Source organism: Ambystoma mexicanum, chromosome 6q (assembly GCF_040938575.1).
Source record: "Ambystoma mexicanum isolate Mex_15411 chromosome 6q, UKY_AmexF1_1, whole genome shotgun sequence".
NCBI classification, from domain to species: domain Eukaryota; kingdom Metazoa; phylum Chordata; class Amphibia; order Caudata; family Ambystomatidae; genus Ambystoma; species Ambystoma mexicanum.
Window position 1 is genome coordinate 576,549,364 of NC_090937.1, and position 18,827 is coordinate 576,568,190.

At 47.4% G+C, this 18,827-nt stretch overlaps 1 protein-coding gene across 1 annotated transcript in view; it reads right to left on the minus strand.

Moving 5' to 3' along the window:
* LOC138516152 (bifunctional heparan sulfate N-deacetylase/N-sulfotransferase 3) overlaps positions 1-18,827 on the minus strand; it is a 758,026-nt gene that overhangs the window by 130,108 nt on the left and 609,091 nt on the right. The window contains exons 7-8 of the mRNA XM_069631061.1: positions 11,793-11,975; positions 4,079-4,175 (exon numbers count right to left, since the gene is read on the minus strand). Of these exons, the coding sequence (XP_069487162.1) occupies positions 4,079-4,175; positions 11,793-11,975 (280 nt within the window). The remainder of the gene's footprint in view (positions 1-4,078; positions 4,176-11,792; positions 11,976-18,827) is intronic.

The window sequence follows — 18,827 nt, forward strand, 5'->3', positions numbered from 1 at the left end:
GATTCAGGACTACCAGGCATACTGGCACCAGTAGGCTGGTTTGGGAACCGACAGACCCGACCCTCTTCCTGGACACTAGCACACGTGATATGCAGGAGCCTGCAAAAGATGCAGTTTTTGCGGGAGGCTGCATGCCCAAATAAGGAATACCCAGGTCTCTCGACCTGGGGGAAGCAAAGGAACAAAGTGGCCAAAGGACAGAACAAAATACTTTGTGGCACGGCCATTTTCGGCACTGGCCACAGTCATGGGCCAAGCGGGGTAAACGTTATATGGTCCATAAAAATGAAGGAAACATACTTTAAAAGTAAACTGCTGCCACCAGTTCGTCCTAGGCACATTTGTGCAAACACCAAAAAATCCTTAGAGGCTGGCTAGGGCCATAAAATGAGAGGGCCCCTACGCGCGGTACTGGAAGGTACTTGGCACATAGATAAACCGTTACCAAGAGATGGCAACATAGTCAAAGACTAGGGGAAACATAGTTTCCCAGTACTGACAGCCTGAAGGATGTGTCCGTTTCTCCATAACAAATGAGCGAAAGCCCAGAGGAGCGCAGCTGAAGGCTGTGCTCCACTGGAAAAAGTCAGGTTAGGTAACCCAAACAAAAGCTAAAAGTTTGGGGGGTTCACAAATGGAGAGAAAACTGCACCTAAGGGAAATCTTTCCTAGCAACGATTACCCGGTCCAGAAAGAATTGCAGTAAAATGTCTGGAACTACCAACCCTGGCATTTTTTCCAGACCAGGTTACTACGAGTCTGCCAGTAGGGGCAGTGAAATACCGGCAGGCCTGACCTGCCGGTAGTTTAGGTCCCTACTGGTAGAAAAATCTGTGAAGCACAGGCACTGTTAAGAACGATGCCGGTGCATCAGTGGTTCCCATTCCATGGAGTCCTATGGGACTCCATGGAAAATGGGAACTTATCGCCATTGCCAGGCCCATGATATCCCAGTAACACCGGGATATTGGGCATTGGTAACGGTAAGGCGAGACTGATGTTAACCCACCAGTAGCACCAGTGGATTACCGGCAGTCTCATAATGAGGGTCTATCTGGGATCATCACTGCCAGGAGACCTGATCCTTGGAAAACTTGGTTTCCCTGCCCTTTGTACATTTACAACAGCCTTTAATTTCTGGAATTTTCTGGAATACTGCAGCTTCATCAATGTCTGGAGACAGCACCTAACAGTAAAAATGTAGAAAACTATAGTCTACTCTTACATGTATTTCACAAATGCATACAGTTTTAGCATAACATAACTAGAATATATATATAACTATACAAAACAGTAAGTGCTGTCTTATAATAACAAAGTGGTACTTAGAAACGTAAAATAGAATAATGCATATATGTCCTATACGAAAACTCTACGCATTTGTGAAATACATGTAAGACTAGACTATAGTTTTCTACATTTTTACTGTTAGGTGCTGTCTCCAGACAATGATGAAGCTGCAGTATTCCACACACAATATGCCAACTGTGTTTGCCCGATTGTACCATTTATTGAATATAACATTACATGATTCTCAGGATGGCATATAAGAAGAAGTTTCTGTTTTCATGTGAATATTTTTTACTTTGAGTTATTCTTTTTATTCTGTTGTTTATTTTCATATTATCGCTGATTCCGGGTCACACGATGACATCATCGCATTTCCCACACGACAACGTCATCACGTTTATGTGTGCACGTGATCACCACAGGAAGAACTATTTATGTCAGTGTTTCCATATTGGCGGTTGTCCACTCTCTAATTCCCATAACATTTCCACGGATGCACATTAGCACAAGCACATTCTTTTATTTCATTTTTGAATTACCAGGCTTTACACCACCTGTGATAGGAAAAAAGATCATAGTTCTATAGTTCTATAATAGAATATTTTATATAATCTTTGTTAAGTTTCCCCTTAATAAGGTATACTTGCAATGAACCAGGAGCCTACAGAGTAATCATACGGGCACTGATTGTTTCTTATCCCTTTTCCTATTTACTTTTTCTAAGGCTTAGATTGAAATTGTCTTTTTTTTTTTAGAGATTACACTTACACTTCTATCCAATAGCTAAATGTGTCTTAGTGCTAATTGTAGGGATTTGTTGCTTTTTTGTACTTTTTGTATCACTTGCAGAGAATGCCCTGATGAAGGACTGTAGTCTGAAATTCATTGACTTGATGTGTCTGCCTCATGTATAAAGATGTTATTTTATGATTATTAAAGGAGATATACAGATTTGATTGTAACATACTGTGAGTCATTTACTAGTTCATAATGCATGCACGTGTTCACAATTAGAGAGCCGCCAGTGCTACCGGTGTTCCTTGGCTATTGTTTGGCTTAATTAGTGTTTTATATTTGCCTGGATGCTGGAATTTAAATACAGAGGGCTACAAGTGTATATTGTTCATTCACCATTTCATAAGAAAGACTGTGAAATTCCACTATGCACGCTGACAGTGGCAAGAGACCCTTTGGGGGAGTGCGCTCTGTGTGCATGTACTCATTCATTCATTTGTGAGGCTCTTTGTCAGGCACAGATGATGCTTCATCCATTTGGCTGAGAATGGCCCAGCTCCATGCTTCTCACTTGACAGTGAACTGTTGCAACAGTCTGAACTGTAATCATGGCGTTGAGCTACTTTTTCACTATATTAAACAAATGAAACAGTTAAGGTACATCTCTTCTAGCTTAAATAGCACTATACATGATTCACGCAGCCCAGGAGGTGCTTATTAACTCAGGGAGATGGGCAATGCTATCCACCTCTCCCCAAAAAGTGGAATCTGTGCATTTTGGCTATATTTGTACTTCCAAATCATCCACAAAACACCTCCACTTTTGCAAAACAGATTTGCAACGACGAAAAATAATGTGCAACCATAAAAAGAGATTACTATTGGCTATAATTGTGAATCCTCCCACTTCCTCCCTATTGCCAAGTTTGTATAAATTAAAGTTACTCCATAACCGTCCAGTCCTTGTTCCTTGAATTGGGTCTTGCCAGACTATTGTACATGAACTCGAGTGCACATCCTCCGATCCTATTAATTACTCGACAGAGGTAAAAAAAAACTGGTGCACGATGATTGGATTTCTACTAGGTCTCAAGTTGGTAAATATAAAATGTATTTATCTATTTGTTTATTAACAAACCTTACGATCTGTTGCCGGCTTATTTAAGGAAATGTCCAAATTGGAGGGGACAAATTAATTTTTAAGACTCTGGCTCAATGTGTTTCCCATTAAAGATGTTTTAGGCGTGAGAAACAATCACACGTAACCTGCCGATTGGGAAATTCTGTCAAGACCCTCATTTGATTGAAACCTTACAGCATCTTTTCTAACGGATGCACGGAGTTGCACACTACTAGATGTGGCCATCTTTTAAGATTTGCACATAGCCAGGAATCTCAGTATTCACTATATTTTTAGAAGCACATTTTCAGTGGTAATTTTACTTCACTGACAGTTGCTGCTGTAAAGTTTACACCTCCAGCTTTAGTTATGTAAATATCAGGTTGTGTAGGATGCTTAACTTTATCTCTTTTACTCTTTCTTTCTCTTTACATACTTATGTTTTGTATTTGTGAAAGGTATTGAATAAACCAAATCACAAAAAAACAAAAAAAGAATATTCTATTAATTAGTCACACCAACTTCATTATGTCATGTACAAAGGCTATCCAAATTCACAAATCAGAGTCTGGTGGAAACAACTACTTCTCACTCAAAGACCCCCACACCAGCATATGTACTGAGCTTGGCCTGCAATTTCTGAGTTTTAAAATCAACTTTAATAAGGCGCAAGTCTGATCTCCACATAGACATACATCTGTTGTGTCTAAAAACGCAGTGCCCATTATACATGTTTACAGTTGCGCTAAAATCATTTGTTTGTTCACTCACTCACTCACTCACTCACTCACTCACTCACTCACTCACTCACTCACTCACTCACTCACTCACTCACTCACTCACTAACTCACTCAATATATCACATAACCATGATTTGACTCAATCTCTGGCTCTCCCACACACCCTCTCATTAAGCCACTCACTCGCACGTACCTGTTTTCTGGGGTCCAATGACCAGGAATTTCGGCAGGCGATCACAGGTTTTTTCTTTGGACCAGATGTCCCTGTGGCGCTTGTCATCGCAGGGGTTCTGTGTTCATTGGAGAAAAGAACAGTGGCATTAATAGAATGATTGATTGTGTGGCCCATATGTGATTGGTGATGCGAAACGTGACAGGGGGCGACGTGTGGGGGAAGCTTGTTTTGCTTATCAAACCTCATGTGACTGACACAATGTTCTAAACATTCTTGCTCACTCTGCCCATCACCTATCACTTATCCATCATTGTGTCTGTCTATCTAGCTATTGTTGTGTCCGTACATCTACATCATTCTATCACATCTCATGTATCTCGCATTGGGTTTATCTATCTATATATTGTGTTGTCTGCCCACCTATGTATCTCACCATCTCTCTCTATCTTTCTAGTTCTCTATCTACAGAAGGTTGCTCGTGCACTCGGCGCTCGCGTGCAGCACTCAAAGGGCAGAGCGTCGGCAGCAGAGCAAGCCATTTTGGAAGAGAGAGCGCTACACTTTGTTGCGCAGACAAATGGCCCCCGAATCCACTCGAAATGATATGCACTTCCTTTGTGCTGGCTGAGAAGGCCCCTCCAGACTTAGTTCCTTTTTTTTAGATACTCGCGGCGATCCGCAAGTCAGGCAACCCACGCGTGCACTCGTACACACATGCACACCAAGAACGCACGCCGGAGACGTGCGATGGCTCCGGTCTCCGGCTGCAACTGCCGAGCACCGCCTTTATTTGTTAACCGCGCATGCGCGAGCCCCTAGAGCCTCGCGCATGCGCACTACGTGTACGTAGTACACAACACTCCTCCTTTTCCCCCAGAAACAGAACAGTTCAACATGAACGCAACATTAACACAAAAACTTGCTTGTCATCATGAACAGGATATGTCTTAGCCGTCTCTGCTAGGGAGCCGGGTCCATGATGAAGTCCCTGAACCTCTGAGGTGGTCTCCGCCCTACCCTGCTCGGGTACCGTGGCGACGCCTCCTCCGGAACTTCTGGCGCCGGCATGTCGGCTACTGGAGGACCCTCTGCCGGTCCTGGCACACTTTCCTGTGCCGGAGCACTCTCCGCTGCCGCGTCATCCTCTGCTGTCTGGATGCGCTTGAAGAACGACACATTCCGTGTAATCGTGCCTCTGGCATTGGCTGCAGTGATCATGGTGCCCTTTACATGAGTTACACCTAGCGGTTGGGTCTCGTATGTTGTCGATAGTTTTCCTTCCGACCTTCGGTTTCGTACTAAGACAGTGTCCCCTACTGCTATTTGCTTCTCGGGTAGCCGTCTCCGTGCCGTTTCTCTCTCGTTTCTGGCCACTCTATCCAGCTGCACCTGCTCGTTGTTTATTACACCCGGGTCTCGCCCTTCGGTCTCTGGTATGAGCCCTCGCGGTATTCTTCTGAAGAGTGCCTCCGCCGGGGCAACTCCCGTGGATCGGTGCGGGGTTGTCCGATACTCCCGGAGAAATTCAAACAAGTTCCTCCGGAGGTCTTCCCCTCCATTTTCGGAAATTCGAAAGACCTTGTTTAGGGTGCGCATGAAACGCTCTACCTCGCCGTTGGCCCTTGGCCATAACGGGGTGACTTTCCGATGCTTTATCCCTTTTTCTTCGCAGTATCTTGCAAAAACTTGCCCCTGGAAGGGTGACCCGTTGTCTGAACACAACTCCACCGGAAAACCATGGGTTGCAAAGATCTTGTCCAGTGCTGCAACGGTGTGATCGCTGGCCGTGGATTCTACGAGTTCCACCTCCGGGTACCGCGACCACTGGTCGGTCACAACCAGGAAGTGCAGTCCTCGACCGGTGGAGCCGAAGTCGGCATGGACCGTCCCCCAGGGCAGTTCACTTCTCGCCATGGACTGTATTGGCGGTCCTCTGTCAGCTGGGCTGGTGGCCTGGCATGGGATGCACGCTCTCACAAACTCTTCGACTCTTTTCTCTAGGTCCGGGAACCAAACCTTCAGTCGGAGACGTGCCTTCATCCTGGTCATTCCTTGGTGTCCATTGTGAGCGAGGTGAAGGACCTTCCCAACGAGAGATCTGGGGATCGCAATCCTGTGTCCTCTCAGGAGCAGTCCGTCGGTCGTCACGGACAAATCATGACGTGCGCTCCACAAGGCCTGTAGGTCCTTTTGCACTTCCACGTTCCTCCTGGCGTTGTTCAAGAGGAGGTCCTTCCAGGCGCCTGATGTTACTGCTTCTTTTGCCCTCAGAAACGCCTCGTCAGAGTTAGACTCGTTGGCGATTGCCTCCCTTGAAAGTGCCACAGGCAGTGCCGATTCAACAACCAGATGAATGGAGTCCGCACAACTCGCGACTTCTGTGGTCGCCCCTGACTGCCCTGAACAGGGGTGACGGGACAGGTAGTCAGCGGGGTTGTTGGTTCCTGGGCGGTAGATCAGTCTGACCCCATACTCCATGAGGGACAGCATCCATCTTTCGATCCTCGGTGGTGGCTTGGACGATGCTCCCGCCAGGATGGGCAGTAATGGCTTGTGGTCTGTCACCACGACAACTGGCTTCCCCAAGATGTACAAACGAAAATGCTTGCAGCCCCATAATATCGCGAGGGCCTCACGTTCAATTTGGGAATACCTCTGCTCGGTGCTGGTCAATGCCTTGCTGGCATATGCGATGGGTCTCATCGCTCCCTGTTGATCTGCCTGTAGGAGAACAGCCCCCAGTCCCACGGGACTGGCATCCACCACTATCTCCGATTCCCGGGTTGGGTTAAAGTAAGCCATGGTGTCAAGTTCGGACAGGGCTTCTTTGATGGCTGTGAACGCCCTTTGTTCTTTGCCCGTCCATGCCCAAGCCACGTCCTTCCTGGTGAGGGCACGCAACGGTTCGGAGATAGAGGCCAAGTCCCGGATGAACCGTCCGCAATACGTCACCATGCCTAAAAAACTGCGAACTTCCGCCGGGGACGTGGGTGACGAAGCCTCTCTGATGTCCTTCACCTTCTTCGGGTCAGGGGAAATGCCTCCAGCGTGAAAAATGAATCCGAAGAATTCCAGGCTGTCCCTCATAAACTCGCACTTCTCCTGGTGCAGCGTAAGGCCAAGGTCTTGCAATCTGCGAAAAGTGTCCTCCAGGCGCTTGATGTGTTCCGCCTCTGACCTGGCGAATACAAGAATGTCATCCGACATGTTTATAACCCCTTTTAGCCCCGACAGGGCTCCTCTGATGGAGTTTTGGAATACCTCCGCCGCGGAGGATATCCCAAAACTGAGTCTCTTGTATTGGTATAGTCCTTCATGGGTTGTGAAGGTCGTTATATACCTGGACTCCGGGTGGAGTTCCAGCTGGTGGTACCCTGCTCTCAAGTCCAGCTTGGAGAAGATTCTAGCTCCTTGGAGTTCGCCCACAATGTCGTCCAGAGTTGGCGTGATGTGACGCTCCCTTTTTATAGCCAAGTTGGGCAGTCGCATGTCGACGCAGATTCGCACCGCTTCCGGTTGCTTTGGCTTTGGGGCAACAACGATCGGGGAAACCCAGGGCGTCGGCCCTTCAACCTTCTCTATAATGTCTCGTTCTATTAGGAGTTGAAGTTCCTTTTCCACCTGGGCCCTCAGGTGAAAAGGGATACGGCGATGCTTTAGCGCCGTTGGCCTGACCGACTTGTCGATGTGCAGCCGCACAGGATCCGCCTTGAGTTTTCCTATCCCACTGAAGAGTTCCTGAAAGCGTGCCAGCAGGCCATTCAGGTCCGACAGATATACGGCAAATGTGAAGTGCACCAAGTTAAGTGCTTCCGATGCCGCACAGCTCAGCAAAGAATGCGGGCTCACACTTGTGACGAAAAATCTCGCCTTGATGCTGTTCCCGCCGTGGGACACTGGGGCTATGAACACTCCTTGTATAGGTAGGGGTTCCTCCTCACCAAACGCATATATTTGTGCTCTTGATTGAGAAAGTTTCGGTGGGCCCGCGAGGGCCTTGTAGTGTCTGTCCGCGAGCACGCACACCGACGCCCCCGTGTCGATGAGGACTGGGGTGGGGACTTCCCCAATATTCACGGTGCATGTGGGTTTTCGTCTAGTTCCGGGGCCACTTGCAATGCTGGAGATACAGAAGATTTCACCTTCTTCTTCCTCTTCCTCTTCTTCGGCGATGTTCATGTTCTGTATCTCTTGTTCCAAAGAGGATACGCCCTTCACATTGCGGGCCCCATACCTCATGAACCTCTCTGGTCCCCTGTTGGCTGCTACGGGCACAGTGGCCCTACACATTCTGGCATAGTGTCCGGGGGCCCCACATCTGCCACATGTCCTCGACTTGGCTGGGCACTCACCCCTGTGAGGGAGATCGTACCCACAGTCCGAGCAAGATTGAGACAAGTTCGATCTCGTGGTCCTTTCCTCCGTCTTTGGTGTCCATTTGACCTTCCCCGGCATGAAACGCCTGACAGCGAGCGCTTCCTCCTCCCCTTTGGGTATGCTGGCTGCGTCCATCTTTGATCCTCTGGCCTCCGCCAGTTCGTGCGCCCTTCCCATATCTAGGATCTGCCGGAGGGTGAGTCCAGGTTCTCTGAGGACTTGCCTCCTGAGTTTTCCAGAGCAGCATCCTTGCAGTAGTTGGTTTCTGACCATTTCCTCTTCATCTGCCCACCTGCAGGAGCTCGCCAGACGCCTCAGACGGGCACAGAATTGGTCTAACGATTCTTCGCTGCGTTGTCTTTCAGCCCCCATAACGAATCTGTCGAAATCGACATTCGCAAGTGGTAGGAAGTGATCCCTTAGCGCTTGCTTAACTGCGTCGTAAGTTGCCACCGGAATGTCGAGGGAGTCGTATATTTTCTGGACCTCCGTGCCTGCCGAGTACATCATGATGGCAATTTTTGCCTCATCCTCTGTTTCCCCTGAGGCCCTGAACATCATTTCCAGTCTTTTAACCCATGTGAGCCATTTGGGGCCGAGTTTAGATGGTGGGCCTGTAGTGTCGAACTCGGGCATGGGCGCTAGGGTGGTGCGCACCCTGCGTGTTTCCGGGGCGGCGGCACCCTCTTCATCACCCATCTCCCTGGGTACTCACAGTTGGGTCTTGACAGAAGACTGGTGATCCGACTCCAGGCTGTGGCGAAGATCTCCTGTGTTGACCTTTGTCCCTTCTTTTATCACAGCCCTGCTCCTGCTGGGCTGTGAAGTGTCCAAAAATTATCTAGTGTGATGGCTGATGACTCACAGATGGCGCACGAGCACCCAGAACGGGCCGCTACCACCGCGAGTGACGACTTCACTCAAGCGCTCAAAATGGCCGCCGGCTGTTTTCGAGCGGTCCGCGACTGCATCGCGCTCCGTTCGTTCCTGCAGTGACTTTGGAACGAGGTCGCGGGTCGTGTCTCCTCCTCGTCGCCAGTTTTAGATACTCGCGGCGATCCGCAAGTCAGGCAACCCACGCGTGCACTCGTACACACATGCACACCAAGAACGCACGCCGGAGACGTGCGATGGCTCCGGTCTCCGGCTGCAACTGCCGAGCACCGCCTTTATTTGTTAACCGCGCATGCGCGAGCCCCTAGAGCCTCGCGCATGCGCACTACGTGTACGTAGTACACAACACTTTTGTAGGGTGCAAAGAGAGTTCATGCACATAATTATGGCAGGCCCACCTCACTGGGCTCGCGCTCACATGAATATGGCCGCACACATCACACAAATGCATTCATCAAACTGTCAAAACGGTGGACTTTTACCACCCCCACCCCCATACCCTTGATGCGCGTAACATGGTCGAGCAATCACTTTGTGGCATGCGAGGGGGATGAGGTCCACCGTGAAAGACATGCAACAAACCCAGTGGCATTTTAAAGCGCGCGCGGCCCAGTATTGAAATCCCAGCTGACCTGTTACAAATGGTGTCTACCGGCTGCACTTGTGGCACATGGGATTTTGAATGTCTACAAGTGCAATGGGGAACATTCGGTATGGTGCCAGTGGCGTCTTCTTGTTCATTATTGGTACATTGTGGCGTCCATTAGTTTCGCTGCGTATTTTATTTTCAATTTGAAAAATTGACATATTTTGCTGCGCATGCATAGTTCAAAGTCCACAGACCCACATTCGCACACTGGATTCAGGAGAACCTATATTAAGTGGTCCTCTCTTGGATAAACACAATGGGGGCACCCGCAAGCCCCACCTATGCGTCCCACACGAAGGGGCCTTTGTGCAACCAACATTTCTGTTATTTGTATCTTGCACGTTTTTCTTGCTATTTTTCTTTATTCTGAGGTGACTTTAAAATAGCACTGACAGGTTGTTTTTCCCTCCTCCATATGTGGCATTTTGGATCCCTTGGAAAGTGTCTCTTGGCTGCTGTGCAGTGATTCTGTGTCGTTGCAACAGCCCAACTGGGAGCTCAGCAGGCTTCCGGGTGGTGGTGGCGATCACATGGAGCGACGCTCGTAGCAAAATGCCTCAGAGGGCCCGATTCTCAACTGGTGTAAAGTACTGAAAGGGTCCTTAAAAGCGTTAATGACCTTTTCGGTACTTAAGACCTATTCTGAAGGTGGGGCATTCTTCCGAAGTTGGTAGGAATGCGCCACTTTCGGAATACATGTGGCAGTTGCTAGGATGGGTTGGAAACCAACCTAGCAACTGCCACATTTGTTACCTGCCTCTTTAGACTGGTATTCTTGTGGCACTCCTCCAGTTTAATATGTGCGCTAAAGTGTCTCACATATACGGTACCATTATTCTGGAGGAGTGCCACAAGAATCCTTGTTGCAGTGCAGGGTGTATATGAACACTTCCGTATACACCAAAGTAAGCAGCTTCAACGTTATATCCTGCAACGTTGAAGCTGCTTATTTTGGTGTATATGAAAGTGTTCATATAGACCCCGTGTTCTCGGCAGCAGTTTTGTAAAATAACGAATATGTTGTTATTTTACAAAAATGATGCTGAGATTTCAGGATTGCGCCCCTTAAGACAACAACAGACGCAATGCTTAAGTTGCACTGTCCTGCACTACAAGGACGCCCAGGCCCACCTGAGAATAGTGGTGGAGCCTGGGCGTCCTGATTTGGAGCAGTGAATCGCTCTCTTTAGCACGTTCAGTGCGCCAAGTTAAGAATCGGCCCAAAGAGCACGCTGCCGTTTTAACTCCTCCAGCGTTTTAACTCCTCCTTAACGTTCTCAGCACGCTGGCTTTGCAGGATCTATGCGCACTTTTCATCGATCGGGCCCAAAGTCATTATGTCATAAAGCATGCAACATTATGCACCCTTCTCACTTTGGATCACTCCCTCCCATTCCCATTTCTAAAGAGACAACAGTCTCTGCTGATAGTCCCCACCCTCCCTTTAGTCCCTAATGGCTCACACTGTAATGCTATGCTGACACAGAGCAACGTGAGAGCCCCTCTGCTGCCTGGAGCTCCTTGGGACATAGTCCTGGCAGCGGGACACCTCTCCCGTTTGGAAAGGGTAAGGTGTCTGCTACCAGGACAATGAGTGTGCTTAGCAGAAATTGCTCAGCACAAATTGTCCTGCCAGCGGGACACCTTTCCCGTTGGACATCCTCGTTGAGGTGCCGAACGAGAGAGGTGTCCCACTGACAAATGTCCCAGTACGCAAAAAGTGTGCAATTGCTATTTATTATCACATGACACAACACCCAACACAAACCGTAAAGGGTCCCGGTTTTACCTCATTCCCTTAACGTGTCTCACCTGCCAGAGGGGGTCCCTCTGTTCCGGGAAGAGCTCGAAGTACTTGTGCGCGAGCTGCAGCGGCGGCAGCGTCTGCAGCCTCAGGTTGGTCCTGCTCTGCACGAAGTTGGCCAGGTTGACGAAGGTGTACAGGCCCAGGCGGTCATTACCGTAATTGGACAAGTGGGTCATGAAGATGCTGATCTTACAAGAAGACAAGCAAAAGAAATAGGCCAAGTTAATTGCAAGGGTCTGGAGATTGCCACTAGGTGGCACTGCTGACACAGCTCCGGCGTCCTTTCGTTTTCTGTCTCATGATTACAAAACATGGCAAAACAGGAAGAAAATGAGATAAAAGAGGATGGTTATAGAAGTAAGGACGGTAACAGGGAAGAGGTTGGACAGACAGAAGAGAGAGTGTACGAGAGAGACGGCGGGGGGATAAGGAGAGAGATGGAGAGAAAGAGAGCGAGAGGGGTGAACTATTTGGATTATTTTGCTGCAGGAGTATGACGTACAGTCCGCGTTATGGTTCTTGCAATACATTTACTATTCTAGATCAGGGGTGTGTTCTCCTCCAACAAGCAATCTCGGCATAAGGACATGAGCGTATGATGAAACCACAAGGCCCTGCAAACAGGACTGGGGCACGAATGAGGATATGCTATTATTAGTAACGAGATGAGTTAATGTCTCTTCTGAGCATCGGATATGTAACATCAGTCCCAGCATTAGGATACCCCCACCACCCTGCACAGGATCCAGGGTCCCGCTGCCTCTTAATCTCCAGTGGTTCCAGGGTGCCCTGTTGCTATCATCAGTCGGAATGTGGCGTTCTTACTATTCTGGCTTTCACGTCAGGTGTAAGGGTTTAACGGCGCCTTCAGCGCTGTTAAGCCTTAACGCCTGATTCACACTTTAACGCCTGCTTTTTGCAGGCGTTAAAGTCCAAGGCCCTCATTACAAGTCCGGCGCTGGACCATGGTGCTGTTAGCACCATGGTCCATGCCGGAGTCCGGCATGGTGGATGGCGGAATTACTGCCCCATTCCAAGGTGAGTGGGGCGGTAATTCCCCATTCACCATTTGCCCTTCCCCATTCCCATTTTTGCCCCATAGGGCATAATGGGGATGGGGAAGGCGCTAATTACGGCACCGTAAGGCTTAGCGCCTTGGACTTTAACGCCTGCAAAAAGCAGGCGTTAAAGTGTGAATCAGGCGTTAAGGGTTAACGGCGCCGTTAAACCCTTAACGCCTGACCTGTAATGAGGGCCCAAGGCGCTAAGCGACCTTGGTGCTAATTACGGCACCGTAATTTACGGTGCCGTAATTAGCGCCTTCCCCATCCCCATTATGCCCTATATTCAACTAAGGACATCAAAGCAAACTTTAGTTTTTAGCATCAAACTATTAGACATTATGGGTGGCCTGGCTGGCCCCTGAACTCCTGCCCACACCCTGCCAGGAAGAGGCTGTTCATCCCAGGAGACGGCGTTGGCGCTCTGACTTGGGGGGCCCTGGATCAGTGTCCTCAGGGGCAACACAAGTAAACTATCTCAGCAACCCCCCCCCCCCCCTAAAAATTATTCTCATTCTACCACCTGCATGGGACCGGATTAAGGTAAGAATCACTTTCCATTTACAGAGGACTTTGAACATGTTTAATAAACATTTACTTAGAGCTGTACTGCATTTCCCATTATATTGTAAAAAAGGTGGTGCGGGGGTTGCTTGTGTTACCCAGTGCAATGCAGTTTAATTATTCGCCTGTGTGTTTGTTCTATTTTTGAAGTATTTTATAGTACCAGGTTGCTGGATAGCTTCTAGGCGCCTGGCTATGCTCGCATAGTTAAGAAAAGCAATGGATGCCCTCAGTCTGCAAATGCTCTGGGTTCATGTGGTCGCCAGCTTTACCCATCCGCTCTCAATTGTATTCATTTTCCCCCACGGTCGGACTGGGCCATAAAATTGTCTTTGGCACCAATGAAAAAGTGGCCCACAGTAGAAAATGGCAATTCATTCCTTTTGTGACACTGTTTACCCAAGGGGGAGGTCTTTACTTTAAATGGGACAAAAATTGTGCATTTGAATGAATATTTATTCAGCAACACTGGCCAAAACTACTATCTGCATAGTTAAGTAACTCATAAAAGTGGCCCATATTGGCCCAAAAAGTCTCTCACTGCCGCAGACGTGGAAACACGCCGCTTCTGGGCGATATCCTCTGAACTGAGACTACTGCAGTGCATGCAGTACAATATGTTTGGGTGGGGAGAGAGGGACAGCACTGACCCGTCCTTCTCTCCCAACCCAGCACCTGGCCTGGCTCTGTGACCTCCCGCCCACAACAAAACCAAATAAAAAATGCTCAGGTCGGGAGAGAGGGACGGCACTGAACGGTCCCTTTCTCCCGAACCACTAGTAATCTGGCCTGGCTGGCCCCTGCACTCCTGCCCGCACACTGCACTGCAGACATATTGTACTGCACTGCAGATTATTGCAGTGCAGTACAATGTACAATATGCTGGGGTTGGGAGAGAGGGACAGTACTGAACCATCCTTCTCTCCCGATCCATCACCTGACCTGGCCTTGTGATCTCCCTCCCGCCAGCACCAAAATCAAATTCAAAACGCTCAGGTCGGGAGAGAGGGACGGCACTGAACCATCCCTCTGTCCCGACCCACTAGTCATCTGGCTGGCCCCTGACCTCCTGCCGCACCATGCACTGCACTACTGCAGTGCAATACAATATGCTGCTCGGGTCAGGAGAGAGGGACAGCACGGAACTGTCCTTCTCTCCCGACCCAGCACCTGGCCTGGCCTTGTGACCTCCCTCCTGCCCGCACCAAAATGAAATAAAAAATGCTCAGGTCGGGAGAAAGGGACGGCACTGAACCGTCACTCTCTCCCGGCCCACCACTACACTCGCCTCTGTCTGTGTCCCCCCCTTTACCTACCTGTCTGGCAGCGTAGCCTGCAGGAGGTAAATTCTAGGCCTGGCACAGTCCAACTCTGACAGAGGCTGCTTGTCACTGGCCCACGCTTGCGCATACTGAGGGGCACGTGCAGAAATGAACGGCGCTGCACCGCAGTGCGCAGGTGTGGGCCAAGGCTCTGCATCAGACAGTGCAGTTCTGCAACCGTTCCTATACTTTTACTTTAAAAAGGAGTGCTCCGGAGTGGTTTCTTTTTAAAATAAAAGTATAGGAATGGTAATGGAGAAAAAAAAGTACAGGAGCACCGCTCCCATCCGCTCCCCCTCACTTAGATCACTGGTGGTGTCCGAGAGATGAGCTACACAGTCTGAAAAGGCAGCAGAGCAGGAAAGGGACGAACACCAAGGGTCCATAAATAATTCTGAGATGAAATGGCCCAGACAAGACAGACAAATGCAACCAAAAGATTGGTCACATGCTGCCTCTTGCCAGTACAGAAGGAATGTCTGTGTTAGTATATGTGAGGAACTTACTGCATGCACAGCAGACAACGCATGGTGCACATGTTTATGTGGGGAGCAAGATCCAGAGTGAGAGCTGCCCACCAGCTATAGTGGGGGAGTCCAGCACTTGATGCATTGAAGATGCTAGTTTAACAGGACTGGGCCCGTAGCCACCTTTTCACCTTGATTTATTAATACAATTAATTAATACGTTCTAATATGAACGTCAATGGTATAACATACTGGACCATTAATCCTGGCTATTACATAAATCATTGTGTAACTAGACATTAATTAACACGGCAAGCGTGCAAGGTAAAATTTCGATGTGCCCACCAGGGGGCAGAACAGGAATGTGCCCAAATATGTGTGAAGTCATTATTTAAATGTACCCATGCTGGGCGGGACAGGTACAATCCAAATATACAGTATAGTAAACGACCAGGTAGGGCAAAGAACATGCTAGTAGATCTGAGAAGCATCCTCTGAGCTATGTCAAGAGGATGAACTTTGTTATGACTTGACCGCTTGAAGAGGTTGCCCCAAGGCAGATAATTCAAGATATTATATCAGATACCTACTAGGAATATAGAGATGAGAGGTTTATATAACCACATTATTGAGGAAAGATGAGGAATATTTTTACTTCATGTAGATCCATAAGATAATGAAAAGTAGATGACAATTATGGAAATACATTGAATTCATGTTCGGTGTTGAGACCCTGAATCATAGTTTGATATTTGCATATCAGTCGTGCTTCATCTTGGCGAGTTACAATTTGCAGTCTCCACCTCTTACATCAAAATTAACTGTTTGCATTCCAACAAATCTGATGCGGTCCTTGTTGACCATTTGATGTGTTTCCTGCTAATGCGTGACCAGTGGGTATTTGATGTTATGTCTCTCCAACATATTGATATTTGTATTCTTAACTCAATTATCGTGCCCCCAATATATATAGTCAACATACACAAATGATCCCATACACAACAAACTTAGTTCTGCAGTTTATGAATTGTTGAATGCAATGTCTGCCCAATGTGAGGAATTCGTACCGACTGGTATTAAGGGCAGAGGGACACATTGAGCAAGACCTGCATTTTCGGAAACTAAAAAGATTGTGAGTTTGATAAACAATTTGAATTGTCATGAGATAGGTTTGGCATATATGAAGGGCCCAATAGTGTTGTAATGGTGGGTGTTTTCCTGTAAGAGACACTGGGAAATTAATGAATCCATTGATGGATGTCTTCATCAAGTAGAAGAAGATGCCAATGTTTCCTAAGTATCTGTTGGACCTTATGAGTATCTGTATTGTATCTAGTGATGAGTCCTCTATATAGGAGTCTGTATCTCTCGGTTGAAGTAATGTCTGTCTCTGAATATTCATATCTGCTTTTTCCGCTTTCTCCACTAAAGTTGGGGAATAACCCCTGGTTGTGACTCTATACTTAAGAGACTGACCTTCCAAGTCAAATGTCTCAATTCTGAGTGATTCCTTCTAGCCCTGATATATTCCTCTTTGGGAATGCTATTGATAACAGTTCTCCTATGGCAACTAGTGGCCTGTAAGCCTGCATTGACTTCCATTTGCTTCTGATGTGTTCGGGTGTGAAGTACACCTTGGATGACAGTGATTCTTATATCCAAAAAATCAATCTCTGTCTCACTAGCTGTACATGTCAGTTGAATTCCAAAGGCATTAGTGTTTAGGTAGGTAACACAATTGCAAAGGTGTTCCTGTGTGCCCTTCCAGATCATGGGTACATCATCAATCTATCGCTACCACTTGATGACATTAACTTTGAATTCTAGATTGGCAAATACATGGTCAATCACAAATGTTTTCATAAATGAATTTGTCAATTCTGGTGCATACGTTTTTCCTATGGCGATACCCCTGGATTGCCGGTAGTATTGGCCACTAAAGCGAAATACATTATTTGTAAGGGAAAATTCCAGCAATAGTTTGATCGTTTGCATATGTGTAAAGTAAGATGTAGATTCATTCTGGAACGTGAAGTCGATGGTGGCAAGTGCCAGAGTGTGTTCAATAGACGCATGCGATGCCTTGATGTCTAATGTCACAAGTAAAGAGTTAACTTCCCAATTCATAGTCTGTAACATTTGTAGGGTCTGCATGGTGACACTTTCTTATGTATTGCCTGATTAATATACTTAGCCAGGAGTTAAGTTACCCACCCAATCCCACTGAGAATGGGTCTTCCCTCAGGTATGGTTTCAAGTGCTTTATGTATCTCGAGGAAAAAGTAAATAGTTGGCATTATGGGATGCTCCACTGTTAAAAATGCCCTTTCCTCATCTGTAAGGGTTCCAGATCTCCACTGCTTGTTGATTAGATTTTTTGCATCATCCATCACTGATTTAGATGAATCGTCAGACAGCTTCTCATAACAAGTAGGTGTCTCTAACTATGGTACTAGCCTGGGCTCCCAATATTCCCTGTGGCCATGTCAGGGGAAATAGGTGCAGAATCCCAGTGTGTTGGTTATGATGCATTGCAGTGTGGCTGCTGCATAATAAAAGTGCAGTGAGTAATTTCAAATCTACTGACGTGTCATTTATGCTACCTTTCCAGGTGAGAAGTCGTCTTCTTTTATGTGCTGGATGTGCCGTAGAAGGGCCTTTTGTAACTGGTATCTCGGTTTGTATTATCTGTCAGTGAAGCAGGTCCGTGTTCTGCAGAACCTTCTGTAACTGTGTGGCATTTGTCGGCATGTCCAGAAATATTTCACAGCAGAGTGGCATTATGTCCATGTGTTCTGACTCACGATGCTGTATGTGTGCACAGAGAGGTGTCATGACGGGATTAGATGTACAGTGATTGGGGGTGGTGTGATGTAGGTCATATGTCTAACTTGTTTGTGGGCAGAGATGTCTGCATGGGCGGTGAAGTTCATTTCTGCAGATGTTCCATTGTGTTGTCTGTTAGGTGAGAGGATTGCTGATGGAACGAAGATACTAACGTGTATTACTTGTCATATTTGTCACGTGTGCCTCATGTATTTCAGCTTTTTCTACATTCATTTCTGTGTCTTTTCCCCTTTTCCTTATGCTCACCAGAGATGTGCATTTTGCTCTTGAGATGCTAATATACTGCCTTGTAGTGCTGACCTGGGTTGGGTTCATTCCCTTTTGTAATAAAGCATTGTGACAGAATGCCATCTGGCGGGGGTGTGGAACCCTAGCTTTTTTTTATTTCTATTGAGATAAAATGATACAAGTTATTCTTTTTCTGAAAGGTGAGTCTGCAAATCATACACCCCTTTCAGAAAGCACCATGCCAACAACATAGTGTATGCATGTACATTTACTGCACCAGTCTCCTGACATCTGCAGCTCCTGCTCTCCAGTGGCACAGGACCGACTCAAAGGTCACAGGTGCGTCCCTGACAGTTTCTTTGACCATAAGTCTTTGAAGCCGGAGAAAGCATTTTAACTTCTTCACCTCTGAACTAAAATGTAATATTTGCTGCCTCATCATTCCGATGGCAGGATAAACTGTAAGAATAAGCTATAACTGGTTATGGTATGCAACTGATAATTAAACCCACCCAGATTTGATAGTGTCAAGCCTGTGAGCCCAGGTCAGT